Raw genomic sequence first — 22,118 nt, 5'->3', positions numbered from 1 at the left:
TCAGTTTGACACTGTGAGTGTTCATCTCCTGGACGTGAGGCACCGCGGCCGTGAACAAGTTCCACATCCTGGAGACGCGTCCTGCGAAGGTGCGTTGATGCTGACACCCGTGGGATCGCGGCACCTCTACGGCGTCACCACCATTGAGCACCGTTCTCGTGCTCCGTGCGGTGACTCTTAGAGGATGACGCAGCCCTGCCAGATGTGGCACTCTTTGCACCTGTGCCTTATGGAACACTACGATCGCCGCCACGTCTCTGCGGTGTTCCAGTGAATCAAGGGGACGCTCAGGCTCTGGGTGAGGTGGTAGTGCAGCATCTACTAGCCGTATGGCGCGGCGTTGGATGCTGTCCAGTCTCCTTCTGTGTGTGGCGGCACAGGACATCCAGGAGAGAGCTGCGTATTCAAGGTGGGGCCGCACCTGTGCCTTGTACAGCAGCAGTCTCCCCTTCCTGTCGAGGAAACTGGCGATCCTTCTGAGAGCGGAGATCCTGTGATCTCTCTCTCTCTCTCTCTCTCTCTCTCTCTCTCTCTCTCTCTCTCTCTCTCTCTCTCTCTCTCTCTCTCTCTCTCTCTCTCTCTCTCTCTCTCTCTCTCTCTCTCTCTCTCTCTCTCTCTCTCTCTCTCTCTCTCTCTCTCTCTCTCTCTCTCTCTCTCTCTCTCTCTCTCTCTCTCTCTCTCTCTCTCTCTCACTATCTATCATGTATGCCTCCTCCTTTCTCCATTTTCTTTTCTTTCCTGACTGTTTCCTTCTTTCCCTCATCATCGTCATTTCATCGCTATTATCTCCATCATCATCACTATCATTGTCATCACCATTTCCATCTTTAACGTTCTCTTATCTTTCTCTCCCATTTGTCTTACTTCCCTCAATTTTCCACTGTTCGTTCTTTTTCACCCGTCCTCCTCTTCATCCTCATCTTATTTTCTTTATTCTTCTTTTCCTTCTCCTACTTCTCTCCTTCTTCCTTTTCTTTATCGTCCATCTCCTCCTCCTCCTCCTCTTCCTCCTCCTCCTTCTCCTCCTCCTCATTCTTCTCCATCTCCTTCTCTTCTTCCAACTTATAATCCCTCTTCCTTCTCCTCCTTTCCCTGCGCTCTCTCTCTCTCTCTCTCTCTCTCTCTCTCTCTCTCTCTCTCTCTCTCTCTCTCTCTCTCTCTCTCTCTCTCTCTCTCTCTCTCTCTCTCTCTCTCTCTCTCTCTCTCTCTCTCTCTCTCTCTCTCTCTCTCTCTCTCTCTCTCTCTCTCTGAACGTAAATAATGTCCTTGTTTTGTGCAGAGATAGTGAAATGTGACTCTCCTTCTCCGTAGAGTTTTACAAAATTTAAACGTCCAGATCAATACCTCGTCAACAGTGAATAATTAATTAACAGAATGCTTTATCTCAATCCTCATCTTAATTCTCCTTTTCTTGCTCTTCCTCCTTCTCTTTTTCTTTTTTCTTCTTCTTCCTTTACTCCTTCCTCTTCGTCTTCCATCTCCTTCCTCATTCTTCTCCTCTTTCACCTTCTCTTATTCATTTTTCCCATTCTTCTCCTTGTCCACTTCTTCTTTCAATTCCTCCCTCGTTCTTTTTTTTCTTCTGCTCCTCTTCCTCCCTCTTTTCTTCCTGATCCTCTTCTTCCTCTTTTAATTTTGTCCAGGCTCTTTATTTCCTTTTCCCTCTTCCTTCTTGTGGTGGCCAGTGACTCTCCTCAATCCTCATGTCACGTGACCCACATATGAGGAATGTCGGCGCCCCAAATGCGGTGCCGGGCAATGTGGATCAAATATTGTTCATGGTCGACCCAGAAACCGCCTCCTTGTAGAGACCAATGACCAAAGGGAGGGGGGAAAAGGGTATTGTTGTCAGTCCTCTTCTTTTTTCTTCTTCTCATTCTTCTTCCTCTTCATCTTCTTTTTCTTTCTCCCTCTTTTCTTTTTTCCTTGTTTTTCTTTGCTTTTCTTTATGTGTTTTTGTTTTTTAACTTACTCCTATTTTTTCAGTTTATCGTGTTTTTATCGTGATTTATCTTGTTAAGTTCTCTTTTCTTTTTTTTCTCTTTGACTTTTCTAGTTTTGTGTTAGTTCTTTTTTATCTTAATCTTCTTTGTCCTCTTCTTTCTTCTCCTCCTCCTTCTTTTCTTTTTCTCTTCCTCCTTCTCCTCCTTATTATTATTATTATTTTTTTTTATTATTATTATTATTATTACTACTACTACTACTGCTATTATTATTATTATTGTAGTAGTTGTTGTTGTTATTGTTGTTGTTGTTGTTGTTTTTGCTGTTGTTGTTATTATTTTTGTTGTTTTTATTATCATTATTTTCTTTATGATAAGTACTAGCATTACCACTATCATTGCAACCATAAACACCACAAACACCCTTATATGACTACCACTTAACACCATGACAATCAAACGCTCCACCTCCTGCAGTTTCTTCTCTCTCGTTATCTTTTCCTACTGCACTCACTGTCCTTACTCGTTAACTTCATCCTTCTGGCTTTCACCTCATATCTTTTTTTTTATGACTATTTTTATTCCTCTCTTTTGTCTCCATCTTCCTCCTTTCACTACGGTCGGTTTGCTCTTCTTCCTCTTCTTCCTCATCCTCCTTCTTGTTCTCTTACTCTCGTGCACTTTTTATTGTATTCCTTCGCTCTGTTTGGTATCTGCTTCTCGCTAGACTTGCTTTCTTTTGTTGGGTTTGTCATCCCTCACAATGACGCTTGTTATCTTTCGCTCTCTTTGTCGTCGCCGTGAACACTTCGGGGCTCAGGTTTTAGAGAAGAGTTGTGTGTTGTGTCTTGGTCAATTTGCATCACAGGGGTTTTATTGATCTTTTTTTTTCTATCTCTGGTCTTTGTTATGTGTTGTCCGTCTCCTTCTGTCCTTTGGTTTTGTCATTGATATACTTAACCGGTTTTTTTTCCCCTTTCTTTGCTGTTTATTTCCTTTCGTCCATGTGTGTTTCCATATGAAGATTTTGTTCTCTCTCTCTCTCTCTCTCTCTCTCTCTCTCTCTCTCTCTCTCTCTCTCTCTCTCTCTCTCTCTCTCTCTCTCTCTCTCTCTCTCTCTCTCTCTCTCTCTCTCTCTCTCTCTCTCTCTCTCTCTCTCTCTCTCTCTCTCTCTCTCTCTCTCTCTCTTAATGAACGATTCGCATAATTCATTCATGACAAAGTTGCGTCCAGAAAAATTAGCTACACGGAGACTATCCCTTGGCCCGCCACCAGAGAGAGAGAGAGAGAGAGAGAGAGAGAGAGAGAGAGAGAGAAGAGAAGAGAAGAAAAGAAGAAAGAGAGAGAGGGGGGGATACATGAAACACAGAGGTTATGGGAAAGAAGTGGCCAGCAGAAGGGCAGAAAGTTTAGGAATGAACGGCGGCAAGAGATGACCTGACACGTGGTGATGGAAGGGCGAGAGTTTCCAGGTCAAGTGGAGAGAGAGAGAGAGAGAGAGAGAGAGAGAGAGAGAGAGAGAGAGAGAGAGAGAGAGAGAGAGAGAGAGAGATCCTAATACTAATTCTTAATGAAGGTGAAGTCTCCCTAAGCACATTCTAAGAAGCTTATATGGGGTCACCTTCCAATACTTAGGAAATCTTTGCAGCTCACAACATCTCTCCTCACTTCTCTGATCGAGGATCCTGAAATACATTATGCTGCAGCTTTACATTACAAATCTGTTAAATGTGGATGGAAATAAAGTTCGTAAGTGATAAAAAAAAAAATATGTCTGGAGAAATCCCTTCACTAATTTTGACTATTCATGAAGGATCAGAAAACTACATGTGTATCGTAAAATATCCCATCAATCTTTCGCTTATACTAAATAGATAGAAATACGAAAGTTCTATTAAGATTAAGTAAAGTAGTCTCAGAAGTCTTGATGCTCTTGTCTCATTATGGTTCATGTTCAGGTAAGTTCTAGTAATCAGGGGCAGGCAGAGAATTTGTAAGCCGTTGTACTGTCTGTAGATTGAAGGCTGTTGTTATGGGTGAGTTGTGCAAAGGTAGCGAGATTACAGAGCCATAAGAGCACGTCCTAGATTAAGCAGGACAAACACCCAAAGTTTTACGGAGTTGGTTACAATGTGGTCTCATTTCCTGGCCGCCAAATAATTATTGCCTGTAGGAGAAATATTTACGTTTATTATTTTGTCTTAATGTTTTGGCTTCGCTTTTGTTATTTCTGATCTTGATGTTGGTATTTTGTGAGAATTTGAAGTCAATATAGACTATAACTTTTTTTTTTTTTTGCTCTTCTGTTATGGTATATCTTATTTTTATTTATTTTCTACGACTTTTTTTTTTCCTTTTTTGTATATATGTGCATTAAAATGAGGTCACCGTAGATACATGGACTGTATTTTTATTCCCAAATTTCTCATAGTTTAATTTGTTGCCATCGTTCTATTCTTTATATTTTTTTCTACACGAATTTGACTTTACGGTAGATGGAATGTCAAACAAAAATATTTCACACACGTGTCTCGCTTTACCTTTTTGTTTCTGTTTTTTACGCATAATTGTTTTCATGTCCACTTTTTCACACCTTTTTCATATTTTTTTCCGCGTATAATTGATGTTACGGTAGGTGAATTGTGACAGATGTATCCACATATGTCTCGTGCACGCTCTGACTTCTCTGGTGCACTCTTTTCCGCTGGAGTGTATTGGCCAGCGCAGCCACGGCGGGGACGCGGCACTTGTACCATGAAGGGCGCCTCCCATTTATCTGACAGGTGCGCGATTTTTTAAGGTCCTGTTGAAGGCTCAATCTGTCTTGGTGAGAGAGAGAGAGAGAGAGAGAGAGAGAGAGAGAGAGAGAGAGAGAGAGAGAGAGAGAGAGAGAGAGAGAGAGAGAGAACACGCAGATAAAGAAATACAAAAAGCTATCGGAAGAAACAAAGTAACAGAGGATAAATATGTATGAAAGAAGAAAAATAAAAAGAATAAAAAAATAAATACTGGAATGGAAAGTAAGGAAACATTAGAAAAAAAACAATAGTAGGAGAGGACTGAGTAAACATGACGCGTCTCATTCTCACCGAAACACTCCAAGTAAACAGAATTGAAACGCACACAGAGGGGGATCAGCTCCAGCTATGAAGTGAAGGCAACTTAGCGCATTAAACTCTCCTTCTCCTCTTCTTCTACTTTCCCTATTATCTCTCCATCCTTTCCCTCTTGGACCACTCTCCTCCTTTTTCTCATCGTCTTTCTCCTCCACTTTATCCATTTTCTTCCTCTCCTTTTCACCGCTCTCCTCCTCCTTCATTCACTCTCCCCACTTCTTTGTTTTCTTTTCCTCGCCTTTTATTTGTATTTCTCTCTCTCTCTCTCTCTCTCTCTCTCTCTCTCTCTCTCTCTCTCTCTCTCTCTCTCTCTCTCTCTCTCTCTCTCTCTCTCTCTCTCTCTCTCTCTCTCTCTCTCTCTCTCTCTCTCTCTCTCTCTCTCTCTCTCTCTCTCTCTCTCTCTCGTTTTTCTTCATGTTTTACTTCTCTATTTTATCTATTTGCTTTCCTTCGTTTTGTCTTATTCTTCCACTTTCTCCTCTCTTTTCTTCTCTCTTCCTCCCACACATAAGCTTGTATTTCTACCTCCTTCCTGTTGTTTGTCTCATCTTTCTCCCTTTCTTTCTTCCTCTACTTCTCACAATACTCTCTCTCTCTCTCTCTCTCTCTCTCTCTCTCTCTCTCTCTCTCTCTCTCTCTCTCTCTCTCTCTCTCTCTCTCTCTCTCTCTCTCTCTCTCTCTCTCTCTCTCTCTCTCTCTCTCCCCGCTTCGCCACGCTCCTCACAGCCGCTCCATAAAGCAGCCAGCAGCTCTTGGTTATGAGGTTTACGTACAAGTATGTCACAAACCCACGAAAGAAAACATTTACTTGCCAGTTTTCGCACCACTCAGGGTTATTAGGTGTTTGTGCAAGTGTCAGAGAGTACTTGCCTCCTCCTCGTTCTCCTCTTCTTCTCCTCCTTCATCTCTTCGTTTTTCTTCTCTTGGTCTTTCTTAGTTTGTCGTGTTTCTCAATATTTTTTTCAGCTTGTTTTCTTCTTTTTCTTGTTTTGTGTTTGTGTTATGTTCCTTTATTTATTGTTTTTTTTTTTTATTCTTTTCCCACACTTTTGTTTATTTGGTTGTTTTCTTCTCGGCATTCTATCTCTTTATTTCTTTCTTTACCTCTCTTTCTTTCCTCCTCTCATCTTTCTGACACTTCCATGTCTTCTTTTCCTTAGTGTTCTTGACCTCTTCCTCATATTCCTTTTCTTCTTTCACCTTTTCCTTATTTTTTCTCTGTTCTCTTAATTATCTTATCACTCTGGTATTCTTGCTTTCGTCCTCTTCTTTTTTTCTTTTTTCTCCTGCTGTTATTACTGTCGTTGTCTTCGGTTTTCCTATTCTTCAAAATCCTCTTGTTTTTCTAATTATCCTTCCCCTTGTCTATGTCCACTTCTCATCGTTCTTTTCGTCCTTTTCTTCCTTCTCTGTTTAATCTCCTTCTCCTCCTCTTAGTCTTTGCTAGTCATTACATAGTGATTTTTGCCGTGTTCATCTTATCTCACTCATCATTCTCATTTTTTTCATCCTCTTCGTTGTTGTCCTCCGCTTCCCTCTCAGCATCTAGCACCACCAAAATCTTCCTCGGCTGAAGAAGAATGGTTGTGGTAAGGAAATCCAGTAAACAGTCAGCACACAAGAGTAACAGAACATTTATCCAGTAGATTGATGAAGGCAGGACCACAGTATATAGGATTCATGCATAATTTATAGACTTATTTTTTTACATTGTCTATATGCAAATGTGTATTTTTTTTTTTTTTTGGTGGCTCATTAGCGTCATCATTTCGTTTTTAGGGAGGTGGTATTGATCAGAAGAGGTATTGTAGTTTTGTCAGTGATTTTATTTATTTTATTTTTTTTCTGGCTGTCTCGATCTCTTTGTTCGTCTTTTGTCTCTGCATATGAATGTGAGGACTAGATATGTGTGTGTGTGTGTGTGTGTGTGTGTGTGTGTGTGTGTGTGTGTGTGTGTGTGTGTGTGTGTGTGTGTGTGTGTGTGTGTGTGTGTGTATGTCTGCGTGTATGGGTGTATTGTCTTTTTCTGTCAGGCTGTATGGATGTGTGCTCTCTCTCTCTCTCTCTCTCTCTCTCTCTCTCTCTCTCTCTCTCTCTCTCTCTCTCTCTCTCTCTCTCTCTCTCTCTCTCTCTCTCTCTCTCTCTCTCTCTCTCTCTCTCTCTCTCTCTCTCTCAACTCTCGCTACTCGATGAGATTTTTTGCAGTGACATCAAGAGGCAGTGACGTGTCTGTTCCGAACACTGACTCTCATATTCCTACCGTGCTGTTATTGCAGAGGCGGCTGTGACGGTGGTGGTGGTGGTGGTGGTGGTGGTGGTGGTGGTGGTGGTGATGAAATGAATGTTACATACCTGTTGTTGGTGGTGCTTCTTTTTGTGTATGTGCGTTTGTATATGTGTGTGAATTCGGTGTCCTGTGTAATAACGTGGTGGTGGTGGTGGTGGTGGTGGTGGTGGTGGTGGTGTAAAGAAAAGGGAAGGAAAGGTATTCGGTGTTTCGTATGTTTGGAAACGTGTGTTGACGCGTTATTCTGCGTGTTGCTTTGAGTTCATCCATGTGTTGAAGTGTGGTGGTGGTGGTGGTGGTGGTGGTGGTGGTGATAGTTTATAGTGGTGCTTTATTGCGCTTTGGGGTATACGTGTGTGTGTGTGTGTGTGTGTGTGTGTGTGTGTGTGTGTGTATCATTCAAGTACACAGTATTGCTGAAGTTATTATGCTTCCAGGCTTTTGAAGTGAAGTGCAGAGAAGTGTTTCATAACCTCCAGCAACTATCGCACTCAACTCCTCATCCTCCTCCTCCTCCTCCTCCTCCTCCTCCTCCTCCTCCTCCTCCTCCTCCTCCTCCTCCTCCTCCTCCTCCTCCTCCTCCTCCTCTTCCTCTTCCTCCTCCTCCTCTTATTTCACTTCTTTCTACGTCCACTATTTCCTATTCTTTGTATTGACAACTCCTTAAGACTTTTCTTTTTCCCTATACTCTCTCTCTCTCTCTCTCTCTCTCTCTCTCTCTCTCTCTCTCTCTCTCTCTCTCTCTCTCTCTCTCTCTCTCTCTCTCTCTCTCTCTCTCTCTCTCTCTCTCTCTCTCTCTCTCTCTCTCTCTCTCTCTCTCTCTCTCTCTCTCTCTCTCTCTCTGTTCCATTTTCTATCTTACATTCAAACACAAGTGCTGACGTCACTCGGAATACTTGGCTTCCTTCCTCCCACGCAAACACACACACACACACACACACACACACACACACACACACACACACACACACACACACACACACACACACACACACACACACACACACACACACACACACACACACACACACACGAACTACATCCTTTGTGGCAAGAGAAAAGAAATAACTTACGTGAATAAACTCCTTCTCTTTTACGTTTTTCATGATGGCATGGTGAGGATGAAGAGGAGGAAAAGGAGGAGGAGGAGAAAGAGGAGGAGGAGGAGGAAGAGGAGGAAGGAAGAGGAGGAGAAGAGGAGGAGATGATTACAGATTTAAGTGGGATTATTTTCTTTTCGTTACTATCCTTGCTGACTTTCTGCAGTGGTGAAGATCATGTGTGCTTCATATATCCCGTCTGGTAGTTGAATCTCTCTCTCTCTCTCTCTCTCTCTCTCTCTCTCTCTCTCTCTCTCTCTCTCTCTCTCTCTCTCTCTCTCTCTCTCTCTCTCTCTCTCTCTCTCTCTCTCTCTCTCTCTCTCTCTCTCTCTCTCTCTCTCTCTCTCTCTCTCTCTCTCTCTCTCTCTCTCTCTCTCTCTCTCTCTCTCTCTCTCTCTCTCTCTCTCTGTGTGTGTGTGAAAGCTTTGCAAGTATTAATTAAAACATTTTCCGTTGAGTTAAATAAAGTTTACTCTTTTGCAGGCACACACACACACACACACACACACACACACACACACACACACACACACACACACACACACACACACACACACACACACACACACACACACACACACACACACACACACACACACACACACACACACACACACACACACACACACACAGAGACATTTTCTGTTCTGTCCTGTCAATCAAAACTAGACAATCACTGTCATTCTCTCCTCTCTAACTCACACACACACACACACACACTCTCACACACACACACACACACACACACTCTCTCAGAGAGTGTGTGTGAGAGAGAGAGAGATTTTCTGTTCTGTCCTGTCAATCAAAACTAGCTTTATTTTCCAATCACTTTCTTTCATCTCTGTTCGTTTTCTTTTCTTTCTTTCTTTCTCTTTCTTTTCTTTTTATTCTCTCTGTATATCTCTCTCTCTCTCTCTCTCTCTCTCTCTCTCTCTCTCTCTCTGTGTGTGTGTGTGTGTGTGTGTGTGTGTGTGTGTGTGTCTCTCGGGCGCGCGTGTATGTGTGAGTTATTCTACTTTTATCTTTCTCTTTTCTCTCTCTCTCTCTCTCTCTCTCTCTCTCTCTCTCTCTCTCTCTCTCTCTCTCTCTATTTTCTCTGTCTCTGTCTCTGTCTCTCTGTCTCTCTCTCTCTCTCTCTCTCTCTCTCTCTCTCTCTCTCTCTCTCTCTCTCTCTCTCTCTCTCTCTCTCTCTCTCTCTCTCTCTCTCTCTCTCTCTCTCTCTCTCTCTCTCTCTCTCTCTCTCTCTCTCTGTCATCCAGGTGGCTACGTAACACAGCCAAAGAAACAATGGCACTCCTTCAGCCACACATGCCACAACACACCAGTGAAAACAAAACACTATCGCCGCCCCTTCTGTGACCTTCCTTTGGGCGGAGTGTGGACCGCGAGGCTGTCTGGGTCTTTTGTGGCGCCGTCAGCCTCCTCCTTCTCATCTTGGGGCCGCGTCAGGACTTTGCTGTTACCTGGGAGATGTTTGTCGTGGTGGTGGAAGTAGTGGTGGTGGTGGTGGATTCGTCTCTTGATGTGGTTGCCTCCAGGTTACGGGGATCGGAGTGGGAAGTGTGTGTGTGTGTGTGTGTGTGTGTGTGTGTGTGTGTGTGTGTGTGTGTGTGTGTTGTTTGTATCTGCTTTTATGTGTAGTACTATGTCTTTCTTTTCTTACTTTTTTCTCGAGTGTGTGTGTGTGTGTGTGTGTGTGTGTGTGTGTGTGTGTGTGTGTGTGTGTGTTGCGTGATATGATATTGTAATACATAAAAATAACGCTTTGATATTTGTTTTCAGATTATTATTCCTTCTTAATTACTATGTTCCATACATTTCAGAAGGTGTCACATTACATTTGTTTTCGTTCAATTCGACCACTAAGTATTCATTTATAATCATTGTTTCGTATTTTGAAGTTACTCATACCTCTTTTAACACATGAACCCCTCATATATTACCTTACAGGCTTACAACATCAACTTTGTGTAACCCTACATCCATACTCTTCAAACACATCTGAATACCTCTCGATGAAAGTCAAAGTACAGTACATCTTCAAACACCAACTCCTTGCACCACGTCTACCGCTACTTCAAACAAACTCCCCAAGGCAACACAACTTCTACATCCTGTTCTTCTTCCTCCAACAGACGGGGACCCAGCCGTGGCCCTGGAGGTGCGCCCCCCGCCCTCGCCGCCCCCACCAAGAGCAGTGGCGGACACCTCGTCGTGGTCGTCTAGAGGAGGCAAGGACGGGGAGTCGGCGGGAGATGGAGGGATAGTAGTCATGATGAGCCAACGACACATGAACGCCCCTCGGAGAGACCCTCACAGCGCCGTGCCCTCCACCAGCGTCATACTGGGTGAGAGAGAGAGAGAGAGAGAGAGAGAGAGAGAGAGAGAGAGAGTGAGAGAGTCCCGCCCATCTGTTTTCAATCTACCAGGATGTGTCTTTACTTCAAACAAGTGTAATTTCTATTTTTATTTCGCTTTCATCTGTGGTCCGAAACATAATTAATAGACAAGAGAGAGAGAGAGAGAGAGAGAGAGAGAGAGAGAGAGAGAGAGAGAGAGAGAGAGAGAGAGAGAGAATATAGCGCTGTAACGAGGCTGTGTGGCTTACGGTCGCGATTATTTTCTGTCGTCATGGTGAAGTTTTGCGTTTCGCTCGCAATGGTTCGTACGTCCACACAGTGAGGCCTCGGTGCACTAACTGAAAGCCGCCATTGGCACAGGGAGATAAATGTATGTGCATATTTCATTGACCACCACATTTTGCACAACTGCCACTGCAATACCTATGGGTTATGGTCTGCCAAATTACATTGTTATATATTTTGACGCTGAAAGATACCATGAAATCTGTACGTATGTGATGAACACACACACACACACACACACACACACACACACACACACACACACACACACACACACACACACACACACACACGAGTATTCCGGAAAACACAAACACATGACGATGACAAACTTGCAGAACAAACAAACTACTATAACTCTCACAAGCCAGCCAGATCTCTCACACACACACACACACACACACACACACACACACACACACACACACACACACACACACACACACACACACACACACACACACACACACACACACACACACACACACACACACACACACACACACGTGTCTCTTCAAATCCCAGTGATGTTTGATTTCCAGTCCCATCATATATTTTTTTTCATGTGGTGCTTTTTTCCACGATTTGATATGTTTATATTTATTCATTTTCCCTCACGTACTTATTTCAAACATGCTTTATTTATTACTTTACCTCGTGGCTCCTCCTGACACACGCGGCTCCCACTGCAGGTGCTGTGTGTGGCGTGGTGGGCTTCCTCATCATCAACGTGACAGTGGTAATGGCGGTGCGGCAGTACTCACACAGACGCGCCCGGAGACGACGCCTTCTAGAGCTGCAGTAAGAGAGAGAGAGAGAGAGAGAGAGAGAGAGAGAGAGAGAGAGAGAGAGACAGAGAGAGAGAGAGAGACAGAGAAAGACAGAGACAGAGAGAGAGACAGAGACAGAGAGAGAGAAAGAGAGAGAGAGGGAGTGAGAGTAATAGAGTGAGAGTGACAGTAAACAAGACTACCTTTTCATCTTCCTTCCATATCTATTTTTTTATGATGCCATGTCAGACCATACACTTGAATTATACATGTGAGTTCAGAAGATTTTGATGGGGAGAGAGGAGAGTAACGTGAAGACTTAAGTAGGTGTAGCAAAGGAAAAACAAATATAGGGTATTGGACCGTAAGTAGTGTCGTAGTAAAGGGAATTAAATCATACTTAGAGGTGTAGATAGAGAATTCTTTTATAGTGATCCTTTTGATGGTGGTTGTGGAAATGGAAGAGATGCGGAGGAGGAAGAGGAGGAGGAGAAGGAGGAAGAGGAGAAAGGGGAGGAGAAGTAAGAATATAAAGGGAGGAAGATGTTAGAAGAAAGAGGAAAAGGAGAGAGAGAGAGAGAGAGAGAGAGAGAGAGAGAGAGAGAGAGAGACTGTTTGTGCGTGTGTGTGATTGTGTGTGTGTGTGTGTGTGTGTGTGTGTGTGTGTGTGTGTGTGTGTGTGTGTGTGTGTGTGTGTGTGTGTGTGTGTGTGTGTGTGTGTGTGTGTGTGTGTTTTCTCTGTTGTAAGGTTTAATTACATGCACTGACTGACTTCCTTCCTCCCTCTTTAAGCACTCTCGCCCATCATCTCCTCCTCCTCCTCCTCCTCCTCCTCCTCCTCCTCCTCCTCCTCCTCCTCCTCCTCCTCCTCCTCCTCCTCCTCTTCATCCTCCTCCTCCTCCATCCAGCATCCTCTTGTTCTCTTGTCTGTGTTGTTCCTCATGTTCCTTGTCGAAGTTGCGAAAAGCTGTGCTCCAGAAACAAGAAAAATTCCTCTGCATGCTTTTTTTTTTTTGTTTGTATTCATCAGACCTAGAATGAGCCTGCACCCCTCTCTCTCTCTCTCTCTCTCTCTCTCTCTCTCTCTCTCTCTCTCTCTCTCTCTCTCTCTCTCTCTCTCTCTCTCTCTCTCTCTCTCTCTCTCTCTCTCTCTCTCTCTCTCTCTCTCTCTCTCTCTCTCTCTCTCTCTCTCTCTCTCTCTCTCTCTCTCTCTCTCTCTCTGCTTTCACCCACTACATGTATTCATTTATTTACTTATTATTTTTTTTCCTCGTTTTCTTTTTGCCATTTACTTGTATGTGTGTTTATGCGTTACCTCGTTCACCACTTGACATTTTCTTTCATTTTGGATTACGTGCCTCGTGTTTATTAATTTATTTTTTTCGGTTTACACATTGTAGAGAATTATGAGAGAGTATTTCCCTTTCAAAAAAAAAATAATAATGATAATAAATGAAAAAAGGGAAAGAACCACCTTGTCGTTTTGCACAAATTTCCATGTTTTTTTTTTTTTTTTCGTTTTCGTTTGTATGTTTCGGAGACTGGCTGGCCTTTTTTTTTTTTTTCTTTTTTTTCTCTCTTACCTGATTATCTCTCTCCTTCCCCCCATTCGTCTAGTTCCAGTAAGGGTATTAACACTACTAACAATGCTAACCAGACACCTCTTTAGCTAGAAAAATTAAATAAAGATAATCCCAGCAGCTTTTCCTTTCTTCGTTTCCTAGTATGCCACAAGTAACATATTCTCCCTAAGCGCTTGTTACTTAGTGTCACAGCGGCTGTTTGGACTAATCTGATTACTAACCACAGTATTTTTCTCTCCTTTCCTTCATTCCCACACATTCTCTCTCTCTCTCTCTCTCTCTCTCTCTCTCTCTCTCTCTCTCTCTCTCTCTCTCTCTCTCTCTCTCTCTCTCTCTCTCTCTCTCTCTCTCTCTCTCTCATCCCCGTCCCTCACTAGACTGGAGCAGCATGGCGGATATCTCTACAACTTCGAGCAACTGATGGCAGACTACAATCAGCAGATCAACGCGAGTAACTCTTAGAGGGAGGAGAAGCTTGGAGTTGTGTTGCTGTGGTGATGGGCGCGGTGGTCACTCCTGAATGCGACCTGTGATGTGTTGATATGTTAGCGTGCGTCTGAATGAATGAAAGTGATGGTGGTAAAGGGTATAGTGTACATATTATAGTGTCTGAGGGAAAAGAATTTGAGGGAACTATTGTGGATGACGTGTGTTTTAGGTGTGTTGCGCCGAAATGTGGACACTTTCTTGTGCGGTTCGTTCGTGGTTTTGATAGCTTGGATTGTGGATTGAGCAAGAAAGAAAGGATTTGGTTTGGTGGTGGAATGTTTTGTATATAGGTTTCGTGTGTGTATGTGTGTGTGTGTGTGTGTGTGTGTGTGTGTGTGTGTGTGTGTGTGTGGGGCCAAGTGGAAAAAAGTACTCAGAAAAGAATTTAATATGGAAGTGTTTGTATGCCGCGTACATACCTACGTAGATAAAAGAAAATGGGATGTAAAGGACGAGCATTCTCTCTCTCTCTCTCTCTCTCTCTCTCTCTCTCTCTCTCTCTCTCTCTCTCTCTCTCTCTCTCTCTCTCTCTCTCTCTCTTTTCCTATCTTTTCCCTTGGACGCGTGAGGGCGGCGCCACATGTGCCAACACGTCGCCTCGTCCATAGAGATGGTCTCAGTGCGTGATGGAAACTTTGCCCGAGACCCTTGAAAAGTTTGGTTTGAAAGTGTTTTTGAAGCAGATGAGAAATCACGGCGTTCTTGAGAAAAGTTAGAGTGCAGTGTCAGATTGACGTCCTTGTTTTGATCTCTGACTATGTGCGATTATCCTGATGGACGTCAATTTTTTTTTTTATGAAAAAACATTTACGTCAATACCCGCCTTCTCTTAAAACATGGAGGACGGTTATAAAGTTTTTTTTTTCTTATCTCTCTTTGTCTATCAATGCGAACACCAGTTAGCTTTCTGCGAGTGTACTGCAGCAGAGGCGAGGCTGAGGGACTGAAAGGCTGCCTGATTCACTCTCGCTGGATCGTGATGGCAAGACAGAGACGGAGAAGAAACGAAGACGTTTTGGAGGATGACACTGGGAGGAAGAGTGCGTGGATGGCGCTGCAGGCTACTAGACAATGGCCGGGAGACGCTGGAAATGGAAGGAAAGGAAAGAAAAGGAGGAAATGGAGAGTCTTTTGTGTCTGTGGAGTGAAGGAGCTCAGGAGGGCAACATTCTTGTGCCAAAGAAAACAAGAACAAGAATACGCACAGAAACCCAACCTTCCGCCAACATAAGGAAGAAAAGAAATATTACCTGAAACCATTATTATTTACCGCCATGGCAATTCCAGAACGAACGAAACATTGCAAAGTGCGACGAAACTCTGTGAAAAGCCAACACTAATCAACGGGGAAAATATATGTGCGGTGAATAAAAGAAAGAAAAAAAGAACATGTATATAAAAAAGAAAAGGAAAGGAGAGAAAAAATTGAAATAATGTTCTTGTGCCATCCTCCCTCCCCGCCTGGCTCCGTCTGGAAGGGGATGGAGAAAAGAGGCAGAAAGGAATAGAGGAGGTGGAGGAGGAGGAGAGGAAGGCAAGACTTTTATGTCGGGTGGGTGAAGGTTTTGATTGAATTTTGCCTCCCAGACTTGTGAAGTTTAACCAGAACCGAGATTGAATTCCCGGAAGAGGTTGGCGGCATGGCTGGTTGTGTACTCTGCCAGGCAAGGTCACGTGACGGGTTTGTTGTTATTGTCTACACACGGCGAGCCAAAAGTAACGCATGTATGTTTTCTTGACAAGCTGCCGTTTTCTGTCGCGTCGCTTGTGAAGAAAACGGATGATGGAGCGGTGATACGTGTAGAGAATAAGCAAGAAAGACGGTGAACTCAGGAAATTTATCATTAGCACTATATATATATATATGTATGTATGTATGTATACCGCGATGGAAAACGAATGGAAGACAGATAAACTTGTCATTGGTGATTCGAGATTTGAGTTTTCTTCATTAATTATTCAGGCGGCAGGCAGCGAGTCACTCAGCTGATCCGGCATGAAAACTGGACCAGGAAAAAAAAATCGGTTGTTTCGTCTGAAGAGGACGAAATGAGATTGCCAAGGACATCGGGGACAGAACTGTGTTCGGGGAGAGAGAGAGAGAGAGAGAGAGAGAGAGAGAGAGAGAGAGAGAGAGAGAGAGAGAGAGAGATCCTAAGTATTTTCCCGCTGACTGAGAGAGTAGGTGACCATAAAGGAGAATATCTCATTTCAGAGTTTGTACATACTCCATATTAAAGAAAAGACAAATATTTATAAAGGAGATAAGTAGCGGGACCCAAATATTTACTCTGGTCCTTCAAGTGATATTCGTTCTCGGCACCACATCACCTTCAAGAGAATTTTTAGCGGGAGAGAAAGAAATTAGTGTGTGGAAGCAGAGAACGCCGCGCCCACCCGGAGGAACACATCTGCTGTACATTGTGTCTTATTAGAGTTGCGCAGGGTTGGGCCAGGACTGCGTGTTATCCCCTTCGCCCTCGCCCTTTGTTGTCGATCAGGGTGAAGGTCTGTTGCGAGGCCACGGCGTAGGAGGAAGGCGGCGACGGCATGCCAGGGGTGAGGGTCTTTGCTGCTCTCTGTTTGGGGATCCCTGGCGCTCTCGTCCCTTCCTCTTGCTCCTCTTTCTCGCATTTCATAACGTTTTTTTTTTTCTTTTTCTCTCTCTTTCTCACTTTTCCTCCTTAGCTCTACCAGTTTTTCCGAGACCCTCGCCTCGCCACAGCGCTGAAATATTTTTGTGAGTCTCTGGAGAGTGTCTAGTAGGCCCTCTTGCCTCAGTCTTTAAATGCATCCTTTGTGAGGTTCATTTGGAAGAGAGAGAGAGAGAGAGAGAGAGAGAGAGAGAGAGAGAGAGATACTTATATCCAATATAAATGTAGTATGGAGGGACTTTTCAAGAGCATTTTTAAAACTTTGAGGCACAGACGGCGCCGCAGCGTTGTACCAACACGCAGTCATTCCTCTCTCTCTGTAACGACGCTACTGCCGTGAGGCGAGTGACTGAGTGGTGCCGTCTTGCCAGAGCTTAGAGGAGATTTGTGCCGGAGCGTTTATACCATGGTGGAAGGTATTTACTCCCGAAGTAACCTGAGCGTTGTCTAGTGCAGGCAAGCTATACATAGATGTAAAAAGAATTTATCTGTATATACTGTAGTGTAAGGATGAGAAGTAATGCTTTCTAGATACAGAAGAGAAACGAGATGAATAAGTCACTAAATGTGTATCGATTTATATGTACTTTGGTTGTGTTTTGGTAGTTTTAAAATTTGTATGAGAAGCGTGGAGATCATTATGATACCTCAGAAGCGTGTCAGTAGTGAATACCCTTTTTATCAGCAGAGGGTCGGCAGAGGGAGCGGGGCGTAGCATCGTGTGTGTGTGTGTGTGTGTGTGTGTGTGTGTGTGTGTGTGTGTGTGTGTCTGGGTGTATGTGTGTGTGTGTGTGTGTGTGTGTGTGTGTGTGTGTGTGTGTGTGTGTGTGTGTGTTTTGATGTCCCCATCGCGATGCTGCCGTCCCGCAGTTCCCGCCACCCTGCCCACCCACACGGTAGAGTACAACCCGTCTCGTCCACAGGTGAACAGAAACAGGAACACAGTGCTCGCGTCCCTTCTTCACGCGTGGCGACTTGAGGTCTTTTTGTAAAGTCCCCGTGTTGAAGGGGCGGCCTGGGCACGCTGGTGAATATGCATATATCTATATTTATATATTTTATAGAAATTTGAAGTTTTCGGTAAATATCTCCTTATAGATGGAACGTTAAAATTAGAAGTAAGGTTTGTAGAGTTTTCCCGTGAGTGGTGACAGGATGAGGCAGCAGAACGCTCCGGGGACATGGGGGAGGAAGTCTCGAGGGGGGACTGCCCCATATTCCTGGTCACCTTATTCGCCCTTATCCCCCACTCACTGGACACACCCGACCACACACACACACACACACACACACACACACACACACACACACACACACACACACACACACACACACACACACACACACACACACACACAGCACAGGCAGCACACACAGGACACACACATACACAACACATAGAACCCAAGTTCGCACGATCGATAACAATTATTGTATTCTGTGTATTTTCCCAAACTCATCTCACTAACGCGTTTTCCAAATGGCCTGTTGTTTCGAGCCTATTGTACTTCCCAGTTTTCTTAGAACATGAACCCGTTTTTAACACACGCTCAAAGCAACACACAGCGGAGTGCTGCAGTAGTAGGTGGCAGATGTGTGTGTGTGTGTGTGTGTGTGTGTGTGTGTGTGTGTGTGTGTGTGTGTGTGTGTGTGTGTGTGTGTGTGTGTGTGTGTGTGTGTGTGTGTGTGCCTGCCTGCGTGCGTGTTGGGAAAAATTAGCGATAGAAGGGTGACATCTGATGGTCAAATTTTCGTTTATATTTTCTATTATTGTTTTTTGATGAGATGAAAATCCATGCCGCTTCTTCTTAACGTAAGTGACTCTGTCTTCTCGTTGGTAGATGAAAATTGATGCCAGATTCTAAGGTAGTTAATCTCGCAACCAAAACGATCCGCCTCTCCAGTCTGCCGAGGCGCGTGGCGGAGAGTCAGTCCGGTGCCTCAAGGCGCGGCGAATATCGTTGCAAAACGGCGAAATTGGATTTCGTTTCACATGATTGGCTGACTTCCCTCGTCGTGATTTTTGCAGGCAAGTTATGGAGGCTAATAGGCTGTTACAACGGCCTGGGGACTGGGGCATGGGGTACAGGAGATGCGAGGCGGTTGGGGATTGAAGGGGGGGAGAGAAAGGAAGGTGAAGGGACTGGAGTGAGGAGACAGACATGGGGTTTCTGGATTGGACGGGAAGGTGACGGGGACGCTGAGGGAGACGCAGGGAATGGAGGTCACACAAATATTTCACCGATTTGCAAGTTTAACATTTATTTGATTGGAATTTTACTATATTCTATGAGTCCGGGCACACATCTTTAACTATTCATTCGCCATGTTCGTTCACTCGTTTTGTTACTGCGTATAATAAAATCCCCGATACATTAGCAAAGCAGACGAGTTATTGGAATTTTCCATCACCCTGATTTGCGTTGAGGACTCACAGAAAGGGAACTCTAAGAAAATTTTTTTATTTTTCCTTTCAATCTTACATTCCACCCCTTAAAATATTCGCTTCCTGATAACTGCACGGTGCCCTGAGGCGCGGCTACAGTGTCCTGCCCCTGTGGCCTTGATGCTGCGTCTCTCGTATGCTGAAGTTGAAACAGCAAATGGAAAAACACAGAAAATATGATGCGAACTTGGGTACTTTCACCAGGTACCGGCGTTGACTGAGCGGCGAGGAGGACCAGTGACAACATCTGATGATGTGACCCATTAATGGAGCACTCCCAAGCGTCACTACTTCTCCCACCCGCCACTCACCCATACACACACACACACACACACACACACACACACACACACACACACACACACACACACACACACACACACACACACACACACACACACACACACACACATTAGTTCTCTAAATGATAAGGTGTCATGACAACCTTACTGGCGTGCAAAGTTACCTTAAAAAGAATAAATCAAGAATCTTTTGTCGATTTTCACAGTTTATATGGACTGCCGGATGGTGTTTTGTACGTCTATCAAGGGCCACGTCGCCCCTTTGATTGTAGGTGTTGTGAACTATCTCCCGGTCACCTGTTGAGCCGACCGAGCAAATGCTGCCCGAGTTTCAGGTTAGCAGAAGGCCTAGAATGGCGTGCCTTGACTCCTGACAGAGGCAGGAAGAGAAGTGTACATAGCCTTCTCTCTGTGTACACGAGTGTGTGTGAGAGAGAGAGAGAGAGAGAGAGAGAGAGAGAGAGAGAGAGAGAGAGAGAGAGAGAGAGAGAGAGAGAGAGAGAATTTTATTACAAAATGTAGTTCGTAGTTTAGATATATATTTTTAGGTTATATATTTAATCATGTTGACAGCACCTTTACAGTGTGTGTGTGTGTGTGTGTGTGTGTGTGTGTGTGTGTGTGTGTGTGTGTGTGTGTGTGTGTCTGTCTGTCTGTCTGTCTGTGTGTGTGTGTGTGTGTATATATATACGGACGCAGGCGTGTACGTACACATGCAATATTTTCACTCATGCATGCGTGCATACATATGCGCATGCCCAAGGTTTGTGTGTGTACAACACACAGAGAGAGAGAGAGAGAGAGAGAGAGAGAGAGAGAGAGAGAGAGAGAGAGAGAGAGAGAGAGAGAGAGAGAGAGAGAGAGCAGTCATTCTATTTTTGTTCCCTAGTGTGAAGCTGTTTCAAAAAGAGCTTACAGATTACCGATACAAGACAAAATAACTCTAATGTTGACCGACAAGGAGGGACAACCTAGAGCCTGCACCGCGAGGAGGCAACACGAGGTGCGGTCAGGTGTTGGTGGTGCAGTGAGACAAGCCATCTAGCACCGCACCGCCTCGCCGCCCAGCCCGCGTCAGCTGTTCACGACGAGACAACTCCATCGCGCAGCTTTCATGGCCACGGCGGGAACTGTTGCCTCTCCTTTTTTCCTCGATTTTTGCAAAGTACTCTATCTTGTATATTTCCCGGCTTCTTATGTACTGTAGAACACACGTAGTTTATAGAGCTGTCTAGACTTTGTAGAGATTGACGTAGCAGCAATGTACTATTTTGGAGGGAACAGACGAGGGATCGGCGTCTGGAACTAATAAAAGTGAATCAGAATACAGTTTCCATGGTGGGTCAATCATAGAGAAGGTACTCAAATCAAACTAATATTTTGTAATAATTGTAAGCTGAGTAAAGTAGAATAAAGTCTAACATCTATTGGCGTGTTTATCCTAACTTAGCATACCTAATTACTGGGCCTTGCTTTCCTTTCTCTCTTCCTTCTTTCCTTTTTTTGTGCGTGGTAAGTATTGAACTAATATGCTTGAAAATAACAGCTTGGTGAGTAATGAGGGTTGAAAAGATACAGCTAAAGAATTTGCAATTAACTTTTGCCAGAAAAAAGTAGTAGTAGTAGTAGTAGTAGTAGTAGTAGTAGTAGTAGTAGTAGTGAATAGTAATGAGGATAATAATGATGAAGATAATAATAATAACAATTATTATTTTTATTGTTATTAATCATAATAAAGATAACAATGATAAGAACAATAATGATAACAGTATCAATAATAATAATAATGATGATAATAATAATAATAATAATGATAATAATAATAATAAGAATAAGAAGAATGTTAATAATAATGATAATAATTATTATTTTTATAGTAATAGCGATACTTTTTATACCTGCAATGAAAGGCAAAACTTTTGTACAAATGGTAGCCAAGCACAAGCGCGCCTTCTAGATTAAGTGGGTTTATCAATAAGGAAAACGTCAATGAATATTTGACAAATTAGTTTAGAAATAAAGACCCATTCGGGTTCCTGCACAGGTATGGAGATCATCACTGGATATCTTGCTTTCCCTCATAGTTCAGACCGTCAATGGAGAGTTCGTGATTTAGTAGATCAATTATGTAGAGTTTCAATTTTCGAGTTATTTGATTTCACTGGATACTATATAAGTTTGTAAGTAAACATATTGTCACTTACTACTGAGTCATCGTTAAGATTCGTCAATAATGGATATTGTAAAGCTACATCTTCGTTGATGCGAAATGGCTGACAATCCCGCACTTCCATCATGCGTCACACAGGAGAGACAGACATGTTAATACGCCCCACCTTTTCACGACGTGCTGGAGCTGGGAAATTGCTGCGCCGGGACAAGAATGGACATGCAAATAACGGTAAAAATTTTAGTTAAAAGCTGTAGTGTTGGAGGCCAGAGTTTAAAAAATCTAAAAGTTTTAATTACAGAAATAACTGTTGGGATTTTTTTGGCTGTATGCCCGGACGAAAGAGTTCGGATTTAGCGAAGCAGAGGGAAAAGCTACAGCGCTGCTACAAACTTTAAAAAGGCGTAGCGTGGATGATGAGTATTAGCAGCGTTGTGTCCGGGAGCAAAGAAGAGGGAAGCTGTACTAACAAGATCAAGACCTTAAAATTATCGAGAAATATTAGGTTAATTATGGAATACGTGTAGAATTTTTGTCTGTCGTTTGCGTTGTGTGTGTGTGGACGGGAATGGAGATTGGTGGGTAGGTTTCTGTGCTTGCATGTGTGTGTGTT

The 22,118-nt window shown here is 43.6% G+C and overlaps 1 protein-coding gene across 2 annotated transcripts in view; it reads left to right on the top strand.

The window, feature by feature from the left end:
• LOC123516125 overlaps window positions 1–20,762 on the top strand; it is a 191,565-nt gene extending 170,803 nt beyond the window's left edge. For both annotated transcript variants that reach the window (XM_045275233.1, XM_045275234.1), the window contains 3 exons: window positions 10,582–10,794; window positions 11,784–11,892; window positions 13,822–20,762. In XM_045275233.1, the coding sequence (XP_045131168.1) occupies window positions 10,582–10,794; window positions 11,784–11,892; window positions 13,822–13,906 (407 nt within the window). In that variant the 3' untranslated portion in view covers window positions 13,907–20,762. The remainder of the gene's footprint in view (window positions 1–10,581; window positions 10,795–11,783; window positions 11,893–13,821) is intronic.
• The last annotated feature ends 1,356 nt before the right edge of the window (window positions 20,763–22,118 follow it).

The sequence above is a fragment of the Portunus trituberculatus genome, chromosome 40, assembly GCF_017591435.1.
Source record: "Portunus trituberculatus isolate SZX2019 chromosome 40, ASM1759143v1, whole genome shotgun sequence".
NCBI lineage: Eukaryota > Metazoa > Arthropoda > Malacostraca > Decapoda > Portunidae > Portunus > Portunus trituberculatus.
The sequence above is the reverse complement of the archived record's forward strand: the minus strand, read 5'-3'. Positions and strand labels throughout refer to the sequence as shown.